This window comes from Lissotriton vulgaris, chromosome 2_1, assembly GCF_964263255.1.
Source record: "Lissotriton vulgaris chromosome 2_1, aLisVul1.2, whole genome shotgun sequence".
Taxonomy (NCBI): Eukaryota; Metazoa; Chordata; class Amphibia; order Caudata; family Salamandridae; genus Lissotriton; species Lissotriton vulgaris.
This window is the reverse complement of record NC_141687.1, coordinates 1,464,298,526-1,464,318,430: the sequence shown is the minus strand read 5'-3', so window position 1 is coordinate 1,464,318,430 and position 19,905 is coordinate 1,464,298,526. Positions and strand designations below refer to the sequence as shown.

Here is a 19,905-nt window from a genome sequence, read left to right as displayed (position 1 = left end):
CTTTTATAAGGCGGTGGCCGTAGCTTAGTGTAGGTGAGAGCTATTGGCTTTGCTAATGCTTGTTTCTTATGTAGTCTTGTATAATGGCTATTATAGCACTTTTCAGAGGGCAGGAGCACACATGTACATTTAATGCTGATATATTAGGAAAATTACAAACATTAAAATATTACAGAAAATATAAGTTCATCCAAAAGGTACCCAGATACAGTCCTGCAGGTGAACTTAAAATTCATTTTTTGGCCATGCAGTACGTTTTTTTACCACTCCAAACTATTGCATGCTCTGCTTGACCGGGCTTTTGTCTATGTTGTATATCACTTTAGGTTCTGTATGATGGCCTCAGAAGAACGGTGGGTCTCTAAAACCAGCTGATTAAAGCCAAATGTCCGTCTGGTGATTTTATTTTATTCCCATATCCATAATTTGTCTTCCTCGTGGGACTAGTTCATGCTTCCTTCTGTTTTGTGAAAATTGAGTTTTCTGGATGTTTCCTACAGAAGTGCCTCAAATAGTGAGTGTGTTGTCAAAAAGATAGGTGTAAAAGCCTGCATTTTATTGTCTTGGAAATGGTATTTATAATTTAAGTTAATGTTACTTTATAAAGATTCCCTTTTGACCTTTGACGGTTTCGTTTTTCCTTTAGCACTGACATGAGGCCAACTCTCTTCTTTCAAAACATAACTGGTCTTGGGTGTCGGAGCTAAATTGTCCTAATTGCAGTGAGTCTGAAGGACTCATTTTATTTAGCCAATCTGCCAACATCTTTATAATATGTAATTATTTAAACCCTCAAGCATGGATGTATTCATTAACTGTGTATACCAGTAAAACACTGAAATGTCGCTTTACACTTTGTTTTGAATTCAATCATATGGAAAATGGTACAGATTGGCATTACAGCTAGTGTATTGAGAAATAATGCCGACATGAACATTAGAAATGGATTATTCATGTACTCTAAATGCAGTTATCAAGTCTGTGGATGAGATATTTTAACAATGTGTCTTCCATTGGCATTTTCAGAAAATTCTAACTACAAGGAACTCTTTGGTGCCCTAGACAATGCTTTCCTTGTTGCCTACGCCATCGGCATGTTTATCAGGTAAGAGTTCAAATCGCAAGGAAAGTTGACTCCAAATGTGAATCTTTGATATAGTTAACACCAACCCACTGTTGTGGTTGTGAGATCTACAATTCACCATTTTATGCATCATGAAAGGGGTATACAACGTTTACAACGAAGTTTTTACCACGCACTACCACTACAACGCAGGCATTACCACGCATACCATTACAACGCATTGCGCTGGGGGGCGCTCTAGGATAGGGAATAAGTATAATTTTATATCCAACACCTTCCCTAGTGTCCACGGGGACTGGAGTTGGAATATAAAATTATACTTGCCACTATCCAGCACCTCTAAGCGCTATGCGTTGTAACGGTATGCGTTGTAAATACCGCGTTGTAATGGTATGCGTGGTAAAAGTATGCGTTGTAACGTCATACATCCCATGAAAGGAGGTGTAGGGATAGAAGAATGAACTGATAATGCTGTTGTCAAACTAGGTAGCGTACATTTTAGAACATTATCAGTGTCTGTTTTTATTTTAAATCACTCTATGAAAGGATTAAACAGAATTCGTTCTTTGAGGTGGGCAAGTACATGCATGTTGCCGTCACCATGTACCTAAATACTTTAATTTCTTTTGTTGCAACAAAGTGAATCATGAACCCATTGGCCCTTTGCTAGTCAGTGTTGTGAAGTTTACAGCATTTTCATTTCAGGAGCTCCTTCCCTCTTTGTTGCTGCCTGTCTTACCTTATCTTAAAAACTGTATTGATCACACATAATTTCACAACTATAGGCTGTATAGATGTAACATCTTTGCACAACTGCAAATAGGTGTCCTATAGACGCAGTTACATGAGTGAATCAACTTGTCTTCACCACATCATTATTTTATAAATTTTATTTTAACTTTAATTTATGCATGCCAGAAACCCTCTCAGAGGAAAGTGAGGCAAGCAGAAGCTACTGAGCTTCTCTTCAGGTGAAGTAGTAGATACAGCGGAGTGAACACAGGCTCACTCCTTAAAATACATTTAATAGCACCAATAACTGATTGTCCAGTCAGATACTTGCTTTTATGATAAAAGGAGTATTTATATACAATAATAAAGTGAAATACAGCATCCACAATGAAAATACTCAGATCCCTCTGGTCAGGGCTCTAGCGTTCGACAGACAGGCATGTCCCACCTCCCTTTCCCATGCTGATAGGGGTAAATCCTCAATCTCTATAGGGAAATTCAGGTTAGGCACCACAAGTAGTCTGAGTCGCTGGAGTCCCACTCCGATTCTTTTGAAAAGTCAAGTGTTTGAGTGCTTGAGGCGCTATATGGCAGGACAAGTTCCACCAGGGCGTTCCAGCCCTATGATCAATCTTCTTCAGGTATCATACAACTGGAGTCAATAAGAGCACTCCACTCATTGGGCAGCCTGGAGAGCTTCAGCGATTGTTGTTGGTAAGCGGCACTCGTGGCTCTGCAGGTTGCACAACTCTTCCTCTGGCAAGGCAGTAAGTTCCTCTGATTCTTCTGACTGGTGGGGGGGTTTTGTCTACTGCAGTTCCAATCCTCAGCTGGGGACTCGGTACTGCACTGGCCACCACAGAAGCCTCTTTTCTCAGCTATAGCTTGAGCTAGGCAACAGTACTTGTCCTTTCCTGTCTCCCCCGCTGGGATACGTAGGTCCCCGATGTTGTTCTGTACACTGCAACGACAGGACAGCATCTTCCTCTTCATGGCGGTCCCCTTTGACTTATGGATTGCAAACTTTACTCCACACACAGACTATGGCCTGGCCCGATTGGCAGAACAGTGATGCCAGCCACAGCTACTTAACCCTCTGGCAAATGGGGTCGCTGACTTGAGCCTGCACATGGGCCGTGCAGCAGTCATCTCCTCACACCTCGCCGCAGGGATCCACTCTCCAGGATCCCCCACTAGACCTCGCTATTTCCAGTGTCCTCCTCTCCCTCACAGGGTGCACCAGTTATGGTGAGTAAACAGTTAGGCGCTCTAGGGGCAGGTGGTCTTGGATTTCCCTGGGTGATGTCCCCTCACCCAGCTGGGATACTGGCAGGCCTTGGCCCCCTTCTCTGATCACATGCGGAAGTCTTGCAGATTTTCTCCTCCTTGCACATCCTGACTGGCTGTTTGGCAGTTAACAATTTTGGGGGACTCGAGATCCCCTTCTATTCAACTTCCAGACACAAAATGTGATTTATGGTCTGAGTCATTGAAGTTTGTGTTGAGGGTCTGCTACCATTTGAAGTGTACACTCCTCTACCCTGCAGTTTCTCCAGAGAGCATTCTGTCACAGCAGGAGCAACTCCAAATCCACAACACCAGCCATGGGAGTGACTAGAGGTTCACAGCTGGTTGTAAACCATAGTGAAGTGTATCAAAAGCCCTTCTCTATTTGAATCTCTTATCAGCCCCCATTATCCTTTCTGAGATGTGCATAGGCCCCTTTCCAGTGACCTCCCTATGAATCAAAGAGCACCCTTTGAAGAGTACTGAAGAGCCTGACTCTTCTTCCTCCTTTGTCTATGTCCCACCCAGCTCTCAAGAATGCAGCCATCCACAAATCTGCCTAGGGGGTTCATCTTCCTCCATATTCTCCTCCTGTGAACCCTGGGTTTCCCAAAAGGGATCCCAGAGACCTCAATGTATTGTAAATTTAACATGCACACATACATCCAGCACATCCTCAGAACTCCAAGGTTTCTCAAGCCTGTTATTTTAAATGCTGTATGTTTTTTAAAAATACTATTTAATACGATGTGAAATGAACTGTGATATTTACTGTTTCTCTTTATTGCTTTTCGGGGAACTTGGTGGAGGGAATATTTCATTTTGTTGACCACTTTTGCTCGGCCTCTATCTTGGTGCAATTAGCGCTCTAGCACGCCGCATCCTCCTTTCTGCTCCACACCAGCGTTTTTTAATTTTTTTATTGGCTTTTGTAAGCTTTACAATGACAACCGTAAATAAACATACATACCAGTGCACAACAACATCCATTGTCCAGTATTGTTCATATTACATTATACTTCATATATACATATTTTATAATATAGCTCGGACATGTACTTCGTTAATTTGTTATAGTCTTTAAGTATTCAATTAAATATTTCCAATAATCTCTTGGTCGTGAGCCCACAGGCAATTCTTCTTAGTTAATCGAGTTAGTACAGTGTTTTTACAACACGTTAGGTCTAGGAGCCATTGTTTGGTATTCGGAGCTCGTCTGCTTTTCCAGCCAATTAATATTCTTCTCTTAGCCAGAAGCAGTGCAATCACACAAAATGTATGTTTCGTGGCATGAACGTCAGGCAGCAGACCCAACAGACCTGTGTGAGCAGTACATTTAATGGGAACACCTACCATGGCGCTCAACATTTCTATCACCTGTACCCAGTATCTTGCCACCTTTGGACAATGCAATGCGAGGTGTATGAAATCTGCTGCTTTGGCATTACATCTAGTACATTTTGAATCTGCCCGTGAACCGTGTCTATGGCGCAGTGCCAGTGTATGGTAAGTCTGGTGCAGGTATTTGTAATGTAGGATACGGAGGTTCCCATTAGGTGTCAGTAATCCTGTGAGTGTGCAGGTCATGGCCCATTCCTCTGTCGTTAGTGGGGTATCTAAATTGGCATTCCATTTTTCTAGTACGCACAGCGCATTGTTTACTATGTCCTCTTGCAATTGAATATACAATCTGGATACTATGTGTTTCGTTGTGGGAGTAGTGAGCAAGAGTTTTAGGGAGGACAACTGTTGTGGTTCCGTTGGGTAGGATGGATACAACTGTTTTATTGCCCCTTGCAGCCTATGATACGTGAATCTAAAAAGCAGTGTCTGATTGTTTATGAAAGAGAGGTCATCCAGAGACTTAAACTTGCCGTCATGAAATAGGTCACCCATGGAATCTATACCAACTTGCTTGAGTAGTCCCATTCCCACCTTTTCCTGAGTGACCGATAATTTCGGATGAAGGTGTAGTGGTAGCACGGCAGCGTATAGTGGTAGTTTATGTGCCTTACGTCCCATTGTGTACCAGGCATTATTGGTCGTGTCTATGGTGTTGATATCCCGGTTATGTTGCGGAGGTCGACGATGTGTAATGATAGCTGTCAGTGGTATAGAAAGGGCATCACCTTCTTCTATGGCAACATGTGTGAGTTAAGGGACCTTATGATACCAAGTGTGCGTATTGTGCTTGTGCACATAGATAATACAGCATAAAATCTGGTACTTTAAATCTCCCTTGTGAATAGGGTAGTGTTAGAGCTCGCATTGTAATCCTTGCTTGCCTTCCTGCCCATATTAGGTTCAGCAGCATGGTAGAAATCCCTATGAAACACCACAGTCAGTGGCTTTATTGGAATGTTATTAAACAAATATAGAAACTTTGGTAGGATTACCATTTTTACTATGGCTAATCGGTCGGCCAGCGACAGCGGTAAGCAGTTCCACCTCTTAATTTTGTCCTCCATGGCACTAACCGCCCTACCATAATTTGTGCAGATTACAATTTCCGGGTCACGATGAAACCAGACCCCCAAATATTTTACTGGTTCCACCTGCCATTCTAACGGATAGTCTATAGAGTGCGGAAATGTGGTATCAGTCAATGGTATGAACACGGATTTGGACCCGTTTATTTTAAGTCCCGATTGCTGTCCAAATTTTATATATTCCCTCAATAGAGGATTCAAGTTTTGTGCAGGATCGCGGACATATAACATCATGTTGTCTGCATACAGTGAGATATGCAGTGGCTTTTGTGGAAATTGGAGTGCTGAGTAATGATGCCTCTGTCTTATTTTGCACACCAGCGGTTTAATCGCTAGTGCAAATAATAAAGGAGATAGAGGACATCCCTGTCGCGTCCCTCTTGTGATTTGTATTGTGTCAGATATAGATTTGTTGATTTTAATGCGTACTACTGGGGCAGTGTAGAGCATATTGACCCATTGTAAAAATATAGGGGGTAAACCCATTCTCTGTAGGACCGTGTGTAAGTACGACCATTCAATGGAGTCAAAAGCCTTAGCTGCATCGAATAATACAGCTGGGGCCTTGGTATTGGGGACTAAATAATGTGATAGCGCAAACAATGTCCTGGTATTTTGGGCTGTTGAGCGTGATGGAATGAACCCCGATTGGTCCGGCAGGATTAAGTTGGTCATCAATGGTTGCAGGCGTGTAGCGATCAATTTGGCAATAATTTTCATATCTACATTTATAAGGGATAAGGGCCTGTAAGATTCGCAACGCTCTGGGTCCTTGTTTGGTTTTAAAAGGGCAATTAGCATGGTTTCCCTCAACGTTGGTGGGAGTAGCTGTTTGTCGTGGGCATCTCCATACATCTCAACTAGGTGTGGGGCTAGTTGATCCGCAAACGCTTGATAAAATTCGCACATGAAGCCATCAGGGCCAGGCGCTTTACCATTTGGTAATGATTTAATAACGGTAGTGACCTCTTCAACGGTGACGGGTAATGAGAGATATTCCCTCTGCGTATCAGACAGCCATGCTATCGACACATCCGCAAGATACGCCATGATTTCCTCTGTAGTGGCAGTTGCCTGCGAAGTGTATAAGTTACCATAGGTTGACATGAATTCTCATAGTATACCCTGTGTGTCAAATCTTTATATGTCCATATTATACTTAATCGCCGGAACTATCTGTGGGGCACGACCTGTACATATTTTAGCCGCCTGACTCCTACCGGGTCTACCCCTTCCCCGTAGGATTGTGTTATTTAATGTTTCGTGATATACTTTAGTTCGTCATCAGCGTATGTTTGATATTCCGCTAAAACCTCTCTGATTTCACCTAGCAGTCTAGTATCTTGCGTACGTTCATAGTCGCGCTCCAACGTTCTCAGTTTTTCTTCCCTTGTGGCAAGCTGTTGCCTTATATCCTTAAGAATACCAGCAGTAGTGCTGATACAGATCCCTCTGATTGTTGCTTTAAAAGCCTCCCACAGTAGGCCGAGGTCATCAGTTGTAGGAGCATTCAGTTCAAAGTATTCTGTTATGGCGTTGTGAATGGTATTAGTGTTCACTGTGTTTAATAATGCTTTTGCATTAAACCTCCAGCTGAAGGGTGGCGGTGAATAGTGTGGTATGACCAATGAGAGCAGTACTGGATTCTGATCGGATAATGTCCGGGGCATGTGTTTGATCGTCGTAGTCCAGAGTGATAAGTCATCTGTGCCTAACCAGTAGTCTATACGGGACCAAATGTTGTGTGTTGCAGTAGTGTGCGTGGCCTCCTTATGTGTGGGGTTACGTACCCTCCATATGTCAGGGAAGTACATATCAGCCATTATATCCTTTAGTGTAGCTAATGCCTGTTTGTGAGGTTATGACGAGCCCCCCAGATCTATCCAGGCCGTCCTGCAGAGCAACATTAAAATCACCACCCCAAAGTATTGGAACGTCTCGCAAATCATGAAGTCTAGCCCACACTCTATAATAGAATTCAGGGTCATCTATATTCGGGCCGTACCTATTTATGATAGACAATTTTTGACCTCTGAGGACCCCTATTATCACATACTGCCCCTCGTCATTTCCTAATGACCTCCGTGACGTTGAAGTTCAGACCCTTCCTTACCAATATGAGGACCCCTCTGGAATAAGAGGAGTAGGTCGAGCTATGTATTGATTCCACCAATCTATGACCTATATTGTTGGTTGTGTGAGAGGCTATGTGCGTCTCCTAGAGGAGAGCAATGTCAATTATTAGCCTGTCAAAATATGCGAATATTTGGCGACTCTTCTTCGAGTTGTTTAAACCCCTAATGTTCTAAGTTAAGAAATTCAAATGTTTTGACTGCAGTTTCTTAGTGGACATCATTGAGCCTTATTGCCTTATACCATGTAGAATAACAGTTAAAGTGTTCATATCTCTTATGCGTTCCTGAAAAGAAGTAACAACGTCATATATGGGAATATAGGACTGGATTTCTGCGATGTCTCTTAAGTGCGTTGGTCCATGAAACAAAACCCTACTTCGTCCCCCCATCCCCCACCCATTTCAGCATCCTAATTATGCCAAAGACAAACCCTTACAATATAAAACTGTAGAAATAAACATTTGTTGGGGAATTCCCACGTGGGGGGTCCGCCCGGTGCACATATCTGCATCCAACATAGTGGATGTGGCCAGGTGTCAATTAGGTATGCGGGCTGAACATGGTTTGGACGTACTTGGTAGCAGTAAGATCGGTAACAGCACATATGTAGTATAAATGAAACACAGTCGTTCAAATGTATACATATCTCCCCGGCAAAGCACCCAGTTAACAGTAACCGTAGTTTCGTAGGTAAAAAAAAAAAAGTAGAAGATTCCCAAACCTTAGAACTGTGATCAGGTAACACCGACAGTGCTACGTCTCATTTCTATAGGCCCCGTATAATATGAGTGAATACCCTCTTGTATAGCGCATGACTACTCTCGAGCATCCCAGCTCTGTAAGACCAGAGGACATAGAAAGACACTATGAGAACAAGAGTGTCTTTAATCGCTTCCTGAAAGCAAGATGGTTAGACTCGTGCCTGATGTCATCTGGGAGTTTGTTCCATTCTTTGGCTGCGTGAACAGAGAGCCGACGGCCACCCATCCGAGCCAACTTCACCCTGGGGCTACCAGCAAGTTCCGCTGGTTAGATCTCAGAGATCTCACTGATTGATGGCGACGAAACAGGGGATCAAGAATGGACGGGCCAGCATTATGGATGGACTTATGCGCCAAGCACAGGGTTTTAAATATAATCCTTCCCTGGATGGGTAGCCAATGGAGAGATTGAAGTGCGGCCTTCGCTGAGCATCTTTTGGGGATTTTCATGAGCAGCCGAGCTGCACAATTCTGTACAGATTGCAGAATTTTTATGGTGCCGCCTGGGGCCCCCATATAGACGGCATTTGAATAATCCAGCCGCGACAAGATCAGCGACTGGACCAGCAATCGTCTAGCTTCAAATGGCAGAAGATCTAAAACTTATTTTAAGACTCTCAGCAGTCCATAGCAGGTCACGGCTACCTTCTTAGCCTGGTAGTGAAATCCTAGCGAGGAGTCTAACCAGATCCCCAGGCTTTTTATTTGGGTCTTTAGTACCGGAAGGGGTCCTAGACAGTGCGGCCACCAAGGGTCCAGGTTAATTGGGGCTTTGTAACCCAGAAGCATAATGTCCGTTTTGGCCCCATTTAGCTTTAAAAAAGAGGAGGTCATCCATTCCAGGACCTTGGTGAGACACGGGGTCAGATTATTGATCCCCTGATCTAAAGCATTGTCCCTCACCAAAGACACAACCAGCTGCGTGTCATCGGCGTAGGTAACAAGTTGGATTCCCCAGGGAAGAACCACCTCAGCCAAAGGTCTCATGTAAATATTAAACAAAGTAGGGCTGAGGGATGATCCCTGGGGAACGCCGTGATTCAGTTGCAGCTGGCTGGATGACACCTCTCCCTCAAAGACGGAGAAGCTTCTGTCTGATAGAAAAGAATAGAGCCATTTGATGGCCAATCCAGAGACCCCTGTGAGATGCAGCCGATGCAGCAAGAGAGAGTGGTTCACAGTATTGAAGGCTGCGCTGAGGTCCAACAGGACCACAGCAGCACAGCCTCCTGCATCCACAATACCCCTAGCTGCCTCCACTACCACCACCAGAGCTGTCTCTGTTCCTTGTTTTGCTCTGAACCCTGTCTGAGTGGAGTGTAATCAGTCAGTGGATTCAATAAAGGAAGAAAGAGCCTGGTTCACATGTTTTTCAGCTATTTTGCTGATGGCTGGTAGTAATGAAATAGGCCTGTAATTGGCCAGGTCTTCAGGGTCCAAGCTGGGTTTTTTCAGCAGGGCTCTGACCGTAGCCTTCTTCCAGTTGGGGGGCACTACACCCGAGGCCAGAGACGCGTTAATGACCTGCATTATCACTGGGCATACTGTCCCTGATACCTGTTTAAGGACTGCCGGGGGAGCAGCATCTAACGGGGAGCCCGATTTAAGATTGCCAAGGAGACTATCTACTCAAGCCAGATCCAATGGCGGGAAGACTTTGAGACCTCCAGATGGGTTTGGGTCTGCTTCCAGGTCCCCCTCTTTTCCACTCTCCCTATTATCTGGAGTATCTGCCACTGGCGAAAAGCTGGAATAGATGTTAGACACCTTGGACGCGAAAAAGACAGCTAACTCCTCGCAATGTTTCTGTGGGTTCAGAGCAGGACTAATAGTCCTGGGGTGGTGACCAGAGATTGAAAGATTTTAAAAATGTCCCTGGGGGCGTTAGCTGCTTCCACAATTTTACTCTGATAGTATGCGGCTTGTGTGGTTTTTAGTAACATTTTGTAGGATCTCAGGGATGATCTATATTCGTTTTTCGCAGCAGCTGCATATTATCCAGTATTTGGGTGTCTTTCATAGATTCACATGCCTGAATCATTCCCCGTCGTCGAGACGGGAGCCTCCGGTATATAAAAAAGTAATGTCCTAAGACATACATAAAGAGATTAGGTCTAAGGGTCTCACCTTAGTAACCTATCTAGGTCCTTATGCAGGAAGGACCAAACAGAGTAGGCTCCAGGGTCCCACCTTGGTAGCCTATCTGAGTCCTTTTGTAAAAAAGGACCAAAGTAAAAGAAACAACCAATCAGCTACCACCTCCCTCTAGAACCTTCCTGTGAGGAGCCTCAGTCTCTCAGATTTTCTACCGCACGTTGTGCTAGGGAGTCTCCACCTGAGTTCTCCTCAGGAATATTGGATTTTCTTCTAACTTCACAGTTTTTTCGACTTTCTTGCTATGGCTGATGTCAAGAAGAGAGCACTTTTCCGTCCCTGTGCCTCCTGTGGTAAACTGAGGCTTCACGTGGACGACGAACATGAGGAATGCCTATATTGCCTCTATCCTCACCACCAGTCCATAGACTGCAGGATTTGCCGTAAGTTCTCCGTCAAGACCCAGAAAGACCGGGAAGGGAGACTTCTAATTTGGCTAAACAGGCTTAAGGACAAACCGGAAGGCGACCTCATTTCCGAAGGTGAGAGCATGTCTGGCGCCTCACAGTTTTCCCTGAAGAGGCCTAGGGCTTCCTCGCCTGGCCACTCAGCAACCCCTCCTAAGAAGTCCAAAAGGTCTTCAGAGGGCAAGCCTACCGTGTCTAGCAAGGACCTTCCTGTCCCCAGGAAGCAACCACTGCTTACGGTGACGACGGCGCAATCGGCGACCACCTCATCGCTAAAGACCGTCTCTACATCGACAACGACGGTATCGACGACGATGGCATCGTCGGCGTCCTCCTCATCGACGACTCTAACTCACTCGTCGTCAGCAGGAAGACCGCTTTCATCCTCCGCTCCGTCGACGACGGCACCGTCGACGAGGACGTCGACGACGGCACCGTCGACGAGGACGTCGACGACGGCACCGTCGACGAAAGTCACACCGTCGACGAGGCCGTCGACGAAGGGCACTCCGTCGACGAAGGGCGCTCCGTCGACGACGGCGCCGACGACGAAGCAGTCGACAGCGGAAAAGTTACCTAAGGCACCGTCGACGAGAGCGTCGTCGACGGACGCACCGTCGACGAAGACCATATCGACGGCTGCTGGTACCTGGAAAGAATCCGAGCTCCTATCACATGCGATGGACGCTCAGACATCCGATGTCTCCATCAGAATCACCAAAATACCGATTACTCCGGAGATGACATCGCCTAGTAAGGTCCAACAGCTGACGCCATCCTGCTTCTTACAGGACCAAGAACCGGAGGAGGAGATGTTTACCCAGGCCACTAGCCCCTCAGACTTGATTGTCAAGTGCCAGAGTACGGACGAAGAGCAGGAGGTTGAAGAATCAGTTCCTCCAGTTGTGCCTACCCAAGTTCACACCCAGGTGACCCCAATGGTGTGCTTGCCAGCCTCCTTAGTTTCAGACTTGCGCTTCCTCGTTCAGGACTACAAAGAGCGGTTTCCACAGAAAGCCACCCCTGCTGTTCCGCCAACTCCGCAGCCAGCTGTGACCGTTCCTGCGCAGGTGCCAAGACATAAGCCCCCTCCACTGGTTCTTCCTAGGACACAGGACCCTGCTCAAGACCCCGTCTCGTCCGAGGAAGAGGAAAGGGAACATGAAGAAGGGGAAGTCCGAGATGATGATACGGACGTGGATGCAGACCAAGACTATGTCACTCACTCTCCAGCCTCTCCGGAGCCGCAATCCTCTGAGTCTCCACCGGCAGATATTGGAGGTTTCCATAACCTCATGGAAAGGGCAGCCAAAAGGTTCCATATGTCCATGGAATCTCAGGAAACTGAATGTTTCCTCTATGACTTTAAAGAACAATCAAAGAAAACTACAAGATCGATCCCGATCATCGATTATCTACTTAAACAGGGCAAGCAGCTCATGCAGTCTCCAGCCTCCCTGCAGGTAATCGTACCCAGGCTGGACAAAAAATACAGAGCTACGTCGTCAGCTCCAGCATGCCTTACGGGTCACCCCAAGGCGGACTCTGTGGTCACCCAGGCGGCGCAGAAGAACTCGCGTAACCCTGCATCACCTTTATCGACACCACCAGATAAAGAAGGCAGGAAGTTGGATGCAGTTGGGAAACGTTTTTCCACTACCTCTGCGACAACGGTGAAGATCGCCAATTCCATCGCCCTTCTCGGGCGTTACAACCGCCAACTCTGGGCGGACATCGCGCCCTACATTGCCGACCTGCCAGAAGATCTTAAAGCGGAGGCACACTCGCTCCTCCTCGAGGGCCAAACATCGGCTTCAGAACTGATCGACTGCGCCATTGACGTGGCCATGACTGGATTCAGGCAGCTGGCAGGCGCCGCTGTCCTAAGGCGCCAAGGCTGGCTTAAGGCCACCTCTTTCAGACAGGAGGTCCAGACCAAAATTCTAGATATGCCTTATGATGGTGATCATCTGTTTGGCGAGAAGATTGACGAAGCCCTCACCGCAATCAAAAAGGACACCGACACAGCCAGAGCCCTAGGCACTCTGCAATCTCGCAATCAGTCCTTTCGTACCAACAGGGGGAGGGGACAATCCTCCTATAGAGGCTCTTATCAAAATAAGTCCTCTTACTCATACTCACAGGGTAAGACGCAGTTTCAACAGCGCCAAAAACCAGTCGGGACGTCAGTCCTCCTTCAACAAATCATCCTACAGAGGAAAAGGACAGAAGAGACCCGCAGGCAATCACCAATGACTCTACCAATTGGCCAGCCCCTCCACCATCGCCTTCTTTGCGACTTGGAGGAAAACTTTCTTTTTACCTTCAAAATTGGCGGCAAATAACAACGGACCGGTGGGTTCTACAGCTTCTTCAATTCGGCCACTCTCTGGAATTCCTCTCAACCCCCCCACGGACACCACCCGTCAAGCGCCCTCACAGACACCTGCGGCTGCTTCTCCAGGAACTGGCTTCCATGCTCCAGAAGGGCGCAATAGAAAGAGTTCCCCACGCCCAGAAGGGGGAGGGATTTTATTCCCACTTCTTCCTCATCCACAAAAAGGGGAAGAAATGGCGTCCGATCCTCGACTTGAGGGCTCTCAATGGGTTCTTAAAGAAGCAGTCGTTCCGGATGGTCACGCTACAAGAGATCCTGGGACTCCTGGAAAAAGGCGACTATATGACATCACTAGACCTACAGGATGCCTACTACCACATCCCTATCCTCAAGGGACACAGGAAGTTCCTAAGGTTTGCAGTCGCAGGGGTACACTACCAATTCCGCGTCCTCCCCTTCGGCCTCAAATCTGCTCCAAGGATCTTTACGAAATGCCTTTCTCCTGTCGCAGCCTTTCTCCGCCAGCAAGGACACCAGGTCTTCCCTTACCTGGACGACTGGCTGGTAAAGGCTCCGTCGAGAGCAGCCGCAGCCGCATCTTCCAGCGCCTGTCTGCATCTTTTCCGCCGCCTCGGCTTGACCCTCAACAAGGAAAAGTCATCCCTAACACCAACCCAAGTCATCACCTTTCTGGGAGCGACCCTGGACACGGAATGCACCAAAGCCTTTCCATCACAGGAGAGAAAGTCGAAACTCATCTCCTTGGCCAGGTCAGTGGCATCCAAAAAGACTCTGATCGTCCGTATCTTCAAGTCGCTCCTCGGCATGATGTCGTCATGTATCCTGCTCATCCCGCATTGCCGCCTAAAAATGCGCCCCCTGCAGGAAGAACTGTCAAAACAGTGGACACAAACGGCGGGATCCTTCGAGGACCGCATTCGAGTCACACAACCTATGATCAACAGTCTCCAATGGTGGAGATCAGCCAAACACCTGTCGCAAGGACTACCGTTCCTGCTTCCGGCGCAACCACATATCATCCCCACGGACGCATCCTTGGAGGGCTGGGGTGCAGTCCTGCAAGAACTACAGACCAACGGAAAATGGACGCCACAGGAATCCAAACTCCACATCAACATTTTAGAGCTACGAGCAGTCTTCCTGGCGCTCCAATCGTTCCTCCCGCGCATCCGAAACTCCCCAGTGCTAGTCAGGACAGACAACACCACGACGATGCACTACCTGAACAAACAGGGAGGGACGCGAGAATCTCAGAGAGTTTGGAACTGGCTTCTACAACATGGCATCACCCTCAAAGCCGAATACGTTCCGGGCAAAGACAACGTCCTGGCGGACGCCCTCAGCAGAGAACAGTCCCTATCCCACAAATGGGAGTTAGACGAGAGTGCATTGGACTACATCTTCGCGAAGTGGGGGACACCACAGATAGACCTCTTCGCCACCAGGGAGAACGCCAGATGCCCAAGCTTCGCAAGCAGGCTTCCCCAACCAGGAACACTAGGGAATGCATTTTCCATAGCTTGGCAGAACGTGTTTGCTTACGCCTTTCCGCCATTCCCACTGATACCCAGGGTAATCAGGAAAATGAAATCGGAGCCCTGCACCCTGATCCTCATCGCCCCATCCTGGCCGAGGCAGCTCTGGTACACGGAGCTCCATCGTCTATCGGTCCATCCACCTCTTCCCCTACACAGTTACCCGACGCTACTCACGATGTCTCACGGACAGGTTCTCCACCCGAACCTGGGCCCTCTGAAATTGTCAGCCTGGCTCCTGAATACCGCGAGTTCAGTCATCTAAACATACCGCAAGAGTGCAAAGACGTCCTGTCCAACGCTAGAGCTGACAGCACAAAAAAGACTTATACTCTCAAGTGGAAACGCTTCTGCGTCTGGTGTGAGAAGGAAGGTCTACATCCCTTCCAGGTCACTCCCCAACAACTCCTGCCATACCTCCTACAACTGGCGCACTCAGGCCTTGCCCATGCGTCCATCAAGGTCCACCTGGCAGCAATTTCTAGGTTCACTCGAACTTCTAGGGGTCCCTCCCTGTGGGCGGACAGGCTCATCAAACAATTCCTAAAGGGCCTTTTTAGGTCCTTCCCTAGACCAAAACCAGTCCCTCCAACGTGGCAACTCAACGTAGTTCTTCACCAGTTGATGAAGCATCCCTTTGAGCCTATCCACAAATCGGATATCAAATTCCTGTCGTGGAAGACAGCCCTCCTACTGGCACTAACCTCGGCCAGAAGAGTGGGCGAATTGCAAGCCCTATCCATCCAGGACCCTTTCTTACAATTCAAAGAGGACAGAGTCATCCTGCGTACTAACCCACGATTCATACCCAAAGTCCCATCGGACTTCCATCTTAATGAGCCCGTGGTTCTTAAATCATTCTTTCCGAACCCATCTACTCCGGCTGAGAGATCACTGCACTCTTTAGACCTTCAGAGATGCCTCAAATTTTATCTTGATAGAACAAGACACTACAGGAAGTCATCCCAACTCTTCGTCGCATTCAGCAGACCTAGGAAGGGCATGCCCCTATCAAAGCAAAGTATAACAAGATGGATCTCTTCAGCTATAACTCTCTGCCACGAACAGGCAGGACGACCTCTGGACTCACGGGCCAAAGCCCACTCCACCAGAGCCATGTCTACGTCTGCGGCACTGTTTCCTGGGGTGCCACTCCTGGACATCTGTAGAGCGGCTACCTGGAAGTCCCCGCATACATTTACCAGGCATTACTGCTTGGATGCTGAGCTGACGAAAGACGCAGCAGTGGGCAGAGCGGTGCTTCGACATCTATTCCAGTGAGGTGAGCCCTCCTACTTCCCACCATCCTGGACTGGTATGCACATTTCTTTATTACTAGATTCTGCATGACATTGTATGCTGTTGTTTATACAGTCACAAATGTTCCTTATTTGCAGGTGTATATGTTCTGTATCAACACAGGATGTGCATATTGTATTGCTTGCTACTCTGATTCAGGCATGTGAATCTATGAAAGACACCCAAATACTGGATAAGAAATGCGTTACTTACCTGTAACTGCAGTTATCCAGTATTGGTGTCTTTCATAGATTCACATGCACCCTCCCGCCTCCCCTGGCAGGACTCACCTCTCTCTAACAGGTTTAGACCTAACCAACTTGGTGCGTACGAAAATCTGAGAGACTGAGGCTCCTCACAGGAAGGTTCTAGAGGGAGGTGGTAGCTGATTGGTTGTTTCTTTTACTTTGGTCCTTTTTTACAAAAGGACTCAGATAGGCTACCAAGGTGGGACCCTGGAGCCTACTCTGTTTGGTCCTTCCTGCATAAGGACCTAGATAGGTTACTAAGGTGAGACCCTTAGACCTAATCTCTTTATGTATGTCTCAGGACATTACTTTTTTATATACCGGAGGCTCCCGTCTCGACGACGGGGAATGATTCAGGCATGTGAACCTATGAAAGACACCAATACTGGATAACTGCAGTTACAGGTAAGTAACGCATTTCGTTCTTTCTATGCATATCGGAGTTAACAATGATAGTAACACATGAGATATATAACAGTTTATTCACACATCTCTGTTATTGTCTGTGTCTAGACCAGTGTCAAAACTCCGGGCCTGGCGTGAGGTGTTGGGCCTTAACAGCCAATGTGGGTGCTGACTCCTTGTATGTATGCCATCCCTCGGACCATGAAAGCACCCCCACAACAGGCCCAATGCATTTCAGTGCATACTGGCGGTTGGGTTATAACTACTAGAGTGGCATAACTGAGCACCCGAACACAATTGCGTATATATAGTTTGAGCCTGCAGTGTGAATTTAAAGTGTCAATAGTGCACTGGTCCAGCTGTGTGTTACCCATGCATCTTACCAGACTTGGATTTCAGGAATACCGTGCTTTCTGCCGTGTCTGTGATTATTCATTCCGAATCTTGGTTCTGCTCATCACGGGTCCTTTCCTTGCGCCTGCGGTGAAGTTGTTTCAGAATGTCTTGTGCTGCTTTCGGTGTTCGGAGGATTGTGGAGCGGCCGTCATGCCTCACCTTCAAACATGCTGGGTAGAACATGGCATATTCAATCCCCAGTTCGCGCAGCTTCTGCTTTGCCGGGTTGTACTCTTTGCGCACCAGTTGGACCGCTGCGGTGAAGTCCGGGTAAAATTCCAATGTGTTGCCTTGATAGCTTCTCTCTCGCCAGCCTCAAGATGGTGTTGAGATCCCTGTAATTAAGTATGCGGGCCACAATTGGTTGCGGAGTTGCTCCAGGTTTCGGCCTCGGGGCTAATGATCTGTGCGCTCTTTCTACTATGAGAACTGTGGAGAAGGGCTCAGTACCAAACACGCTGCGGATTATTTCCTCCACGTATGTTTCCTTCCTCCCGGTGGTGGTAGATTCTGGAACACCTGTAATGCGGACGTTATTGCGGCGGGATCTCGCTTTTTTTTTATTGACGTCCAATATCTTCTCGATGTCTGAGCATTTTTTGGTCGTGGTATGGGACCTCCTTTATTATCGTAGCCTGAGAATGGAATGTGAAAACAAAAAAAGACTGTAGTATTGTACTGGACTTGGCCCTTTTTGCAGGGTCATCCCTGAACTTTTTGCCTTCCTTCTAGCCTTTTTTCTGACCTGGTGTTGGTGGTTTTAGAACTCTGGGCACTTTAGCACTGCTGTCCAGTGTAGAGTGTGTGTGCTCTCTGTGGTAAACATGGTAAGATTGGCCTACAACTGTTCGGCATATTTAATTTACCTGCAGGTCCCTAGTAATGCGGTATCTCATATACCCGGGGCCGGTAAATTAAATGCTACTGGTGGGCTTGCAGCGCTGCTTGCATCACCCACCAAAGTAGCCTTTCAAACCTGTCTCAGGCCTCTGCAATTGCAGGGCCTGTGTGTGCAGTGTTAGTGCCACATCTGTGACCCCCCTTTTACTGCATGGTAGTCACCCCTAATGTAGGCCCTAGCTTACCCTATGGGCAGGGTGCATTGTAGGTAAAAGGTAGAACATGTACCTTAAGTGTGTGACATGTCCTTGTAGTAACAGCCATTTTGGTTTCTCGCTGCTGTGAGGCTGCCCTCTCATAGGAATGCATTGGGAGTTCCCTGATAAGTGTTTCAGTGGTAATTCCTCATATGAGAGGAGCAGCGTGGTCAATATTGGTATGTTTGGGATAGTGATAATGCTGCATAATGGTGTGCACAGATTTATTATCACTATTTTAGAAATGGCACTTTTAGAAGTTGACATTTCTGTGTACTATGTGTCTGCCTGCCTGATGTGTATTGCATGTCTGGCTCTTGAGTGACGGGCTGGTGAGGTGTGTGGCTCCAGGGAGGGATGGGTGAGTCAGCGCTAGGCTGAATAGGAGATCTGCATTTGGAGTAGTGGGAGTAGTAGTCCCCTGTCCCTGAATAGGCCTGTGCCTGCCTGGGTGAATGCTGGCTCCGCCACCCTGGGGCGTGTCTGATGACCGAGCCCACACCTGACAAAGGGGAGTAGAAGCACTATACACAAAGTGCTCCAGTACCCCCCAGAACCAGCGGAGACTGGTTCCCCAAGCTCTGTGCCAGGGCAGAACAAAGGGAAAATGTACAATAAATATTGGGGCTGTGACCCATGTTTTTTGTGCTGTTTTGGGTGCTTGAACTAGTGGGCTCAAGGAGGAACCGCCACAAGGTACTGCCCCTCTGCTGGAGGGCCCTGTGAGCTGGACTGCCTGGGCCCAGCTATGCTTTCTGGACTCTAGCGCCTTGTGAGCGCTATACCTTTAAAACTTTCATAGCTTAAGCCCCTGAGAGGGGGACCCCAACATTGCCTCGACAGGAGCGCTTGTGGCCTGCAGTGCTGGGCTGCGAAGTATCCTGGAGGGGATCCCTGCGTGGGGACTCCCCCGTGGTCCTTGGAAGCAGAGCGGGAGCCTACCCTGTGCTTTCAGTGCCCGGAGATAAAGCGGGAGCCCACCCCGCATTCCTGTGCCCTTAAGCCCCTGAGGTGGGCATGTGTTGTGGCAGCTCGTGACGGGCGCTGTTTGCAGTGCAGAAGTGAAGTGGGAGTCAACCCCGCACTTCTGGGTCGCAGAGAGGAGCAGCTGAGCTGCGAAAACCTGAAGTCAGGCGCACTGCTTGACCGAGGGTGGAGCATAGCCCCCAGAAAGCCTTGTGGTCGGATGCCAAACGCTGTGACAGAAGTCAGGTATTGTGGATGCCTGATTGTGGGAGGAGTCACAGAGTGGGAGCCTCCAGGGCTCCCGTGGCCATAGGAGAGACCGGGCAGATCTGGAGAGGTCCTGTGAGAAGGGCCTACCGAGGCATATTGTTGGTGCCTTCCCCTTTCCAAACAGACCGGAGGAGTCCAGAAGAGACACAGTGAGTGGGGGCTGAGTGTGGAGCAGTGTTGGTGCTCCCAAAGCACAGTTGGTGCCAAGTGAATGGTGCCGGGAGGAGCCCAGTGAACGGGGCTACCAAAGGCACTATTAGTGCCAGTGCTTGTTTAATCGT

General features: G+C 47.8%; 1 protein-coding gene across 4 annotated transcripts in view; it reads left to right on the top strand.

Moving 5' to 3' along the window:
- SLC37A2 (solute carrier family 37 member 2) overlaps positions 1-19,905 on the top strand; it is a 926,772-nt gene that overhangs the window by 183,370 nt on the left and 723,497 nt on the right. For all 4 annotated transcript variants that reach the window (XM_086957324.1, XM_086957323.1, XM_086957320.1 and 1 more), the window contains one exon: positions 1,027-1,105. In XM_086957324.1, coding sequence (XP_086813450.1) covers positions 1,027-1,105 — 79 coding nt within the window. The remainder of the gene's footprint in view (positions 1-1,026; positions 1,106-19,905) is intronic.